Source organism: Tupaia chinensis, unplaced genomic scaffold, assembly GCF_000334495.1.
Source record: "Tupaia chinensis unplaced genomic scaffold, TupChi_1.0 Scaffold000484_1, whole genome shotgun sequence".
Classification (NCBI taxonomy): Eukaryota; Metazoa; Chordata; class Mammalia; order Scandentia; family Tupaiidae; genus Tupaia; species Tupaia belangeri.
In genome coordinates this window covers 2,206,260-2,208,652 of record NW_006159996.1, presented here as the reverse complement: position 1 = coordinate 2,208,652, position 2,393 = coordinate 2,206,260, and the positions used below count along the sequence as shown (strand labels likewise).

Sequence of the window (2,393 nt, the reverse complement as noted above, 5' to 3'; positions counted from 1 at the left end):
CGTTCACGCCGCCCCCCCCCCCCGACACGCTGGCGGTGGCCCAGAGCGAAGGCGAGCCCCCGTCCCGCGCTGTCACCACCACGGTGTAGTCAGAAATGCTCTCTCTGTCCAGGGCGCTGTCCAGCACCAGCGAGTAGTAATTCTTGAAGGTGGACACCAGCTTGAAGGGGACATGGGGCGTCAGGGAGCAGGTCACCTGCCCGTTGACACCAGAGTCTTGGTCTGACACACTGATTAGGGCAATGACGGTGCCCACCTGAGCATCCTCTTGTAAGGGAAGTGACAGAGAAGTGACCACGACCTCAGGTCTGTTGTCATTCAGATCCAGAACTTCCACCTGCACAGTGGTGTGACCAGTCATGGAAGGAATTCCTTTATCCATGGCGTTAACCTGAATTTCATACATACTATTCTCTTCAAAATCCAGTGTCCCATAAACTCTAATTTCACCTGTGTCTGAATTTATTGAAAATATACATTTCTCACTCACTGGCAAGATTATTCTGATTCCGTAAGAAATTTCTCCATTTAGTCCTTGGTCTACGTCGGAAGCATTTAGTTGAATCACTCTTGTGTCATTTTGGACATTTTCAAATAGCGCTACTTTATAGCCAGATTTATCAAACTCTGGAGGATTGTCGTTCACATCCAGGACGGTTATTTGAATCTGAACAGATCCTGTTAGCTCTGGTTTGCCACCATCCATGACCATCAGCAATAAACTAAATTCTGGAGTTTCCTCTCTATCCAATGACTTTTTCAGAACTAATTCAGGCGATATGTTTTTATCTTTTTTCGTTGTTATTTTAAGAGCAAAATGCTCGTTTAGACTTAACACGTAGGTCAGGAGCGAGTTTACCCCGATATCTGCATCAGAAGCGCCCTCTAGAGGAAAGCGAGAGTCCAGAGGTGCTGATTCAGAAACGAGTATGTCTTGTTTTCTTTCTCTGAACACCGGCGGGTTGTCATTAATGTCCTTCACCTCCACGTCCACGTGGAAAACCTGCAGCGGCCGGTCCACGATCACCTCCAGGTGGATGCTACACTCCGCGCTCCGCCCGCACAGCTCCTCCCGGTCGATCCGAGAATTCACAAACAAGATGCCATTCTGCAGATTTACCTCCAGAAGGTCCGCGCGGCCCTTGGACGCCATCCGGAACAGGCGCGGCACCAGTTCCGCCAGCTCCAGCCCCAGGTCCTGCGCGATGCGGCCCACGAAGGTGCCGTGTTTGGCCTCCTCCGGGACCGAGTAGTGGAGCTGGCCACTTTCCGCCTCCCAGGCTGTCAGGAGCAGAAGAGAGAACAGTGGCTGCCAGGCTCCCAGGCCTCTTTGCAAGGTAAACACCATCGCAAATAATGAGCGCTTCGGTGGTAGAACTGCCCGCATTACCGCAGCGCTCGCATGAGATATTTTATGAAAGTCTCCCCTTTCTAGGAGTATAGATTTTAAAATATGTTATCCAGCGTCCTGGTCTATATCAAGTCGATTGTATTGTGTGAATGGTAGGAATCTGGGTGCGGAGACGAAAATTCTTTTTTCACCTTTTGAGTGCACAGCGACATCATGTGACTGATTATGTAAGTACAAGGAAGAGCCTCAGACTCTTTGGTTTAGTCACTTCATGGGTCACTCCAAATTCTGTTTTGATTTTTGGATATTTTCATGAATTATTTGTAAATGCCTATTAATTAATGTATATGATATTAGTAACGAAGCATACTTTTATTATACTGGAGGTTTAAACATTATTTTTTGTTTGAAATGTTGTCCAAAATAACCTTCGAGATATGGTATGTGAGAAGACACTTTCGGTATCATGAGGAATAATATAAAAGACTAGCAAATGTCACACCTGTCCTTACATAATTTACAATGCACCTTGATTTACTGACTCTTACCCTTCACGAGCACTCCACTGTTAAGACTTTAGAGAATCAAGTGTTCCGGCACTTAGTAAAATTAACATATTTCTATTAACTAAATATATTTTATTACTATATTTTATTCTTAAATTTGGTTAATATTACAATTTATCATAAATATGGAGGGTGTCAATTGTTTGGGGGTTCCTTGATGCTTAAATGTGATGACCTTTCATCCAGTTGATCTCACTTACATAACATTAAAACAAAGCTCAGATCCAGATTCTGGAAAGGTTTACTCTAGCATGAGTAAAGCATTTTCACGTGAAATGTTGAGACGTTTCCAAACTTCCACAGTCAGCCATGTGGGAGTCCAGCACTATCAACCAACTATGCCACCTGCCACAACCCCAAACTTCAAAATATTCTAAGGTGGCAATGAAACACTAACATGAAAAGGACCTTTTGAAGTGTTTTATAACCTAATGTCAGTGACTAAGTCTAAATAAAGTGACCTTTTGATTTCCCTC

The 2,393-nt window shown here is 44.5% G+C and overlaps 2 protein-coding genes across 2 annotated transcripts in view; both read right to left on the bottom strand.

Moving 5' to 3' along the window:
* Positions 1-2,393, bottom strand: part of LOC102485356 (protocadherin alpha-8) — a 189,439-nt gene that overhangs the window by 141,889 nt on the left and 45,157 nt on the right.
* LOC106735687 (protocadherin alpha-11-like) overlaps positions 1,886-2,393 on the bottom strand; it is a 5,887-nt gene continuing 5,379 nt past the window's right edge. The window contains exon 2 of the mRNA XM_014590772.1: positions 1,886-1,925. Coding sequence (XP_014446258.1) covers positions 1,886-1,925 — 40 coding nt within the window. The remainder of the gene's footprint in view (positions 1,926-2,393) is intronic.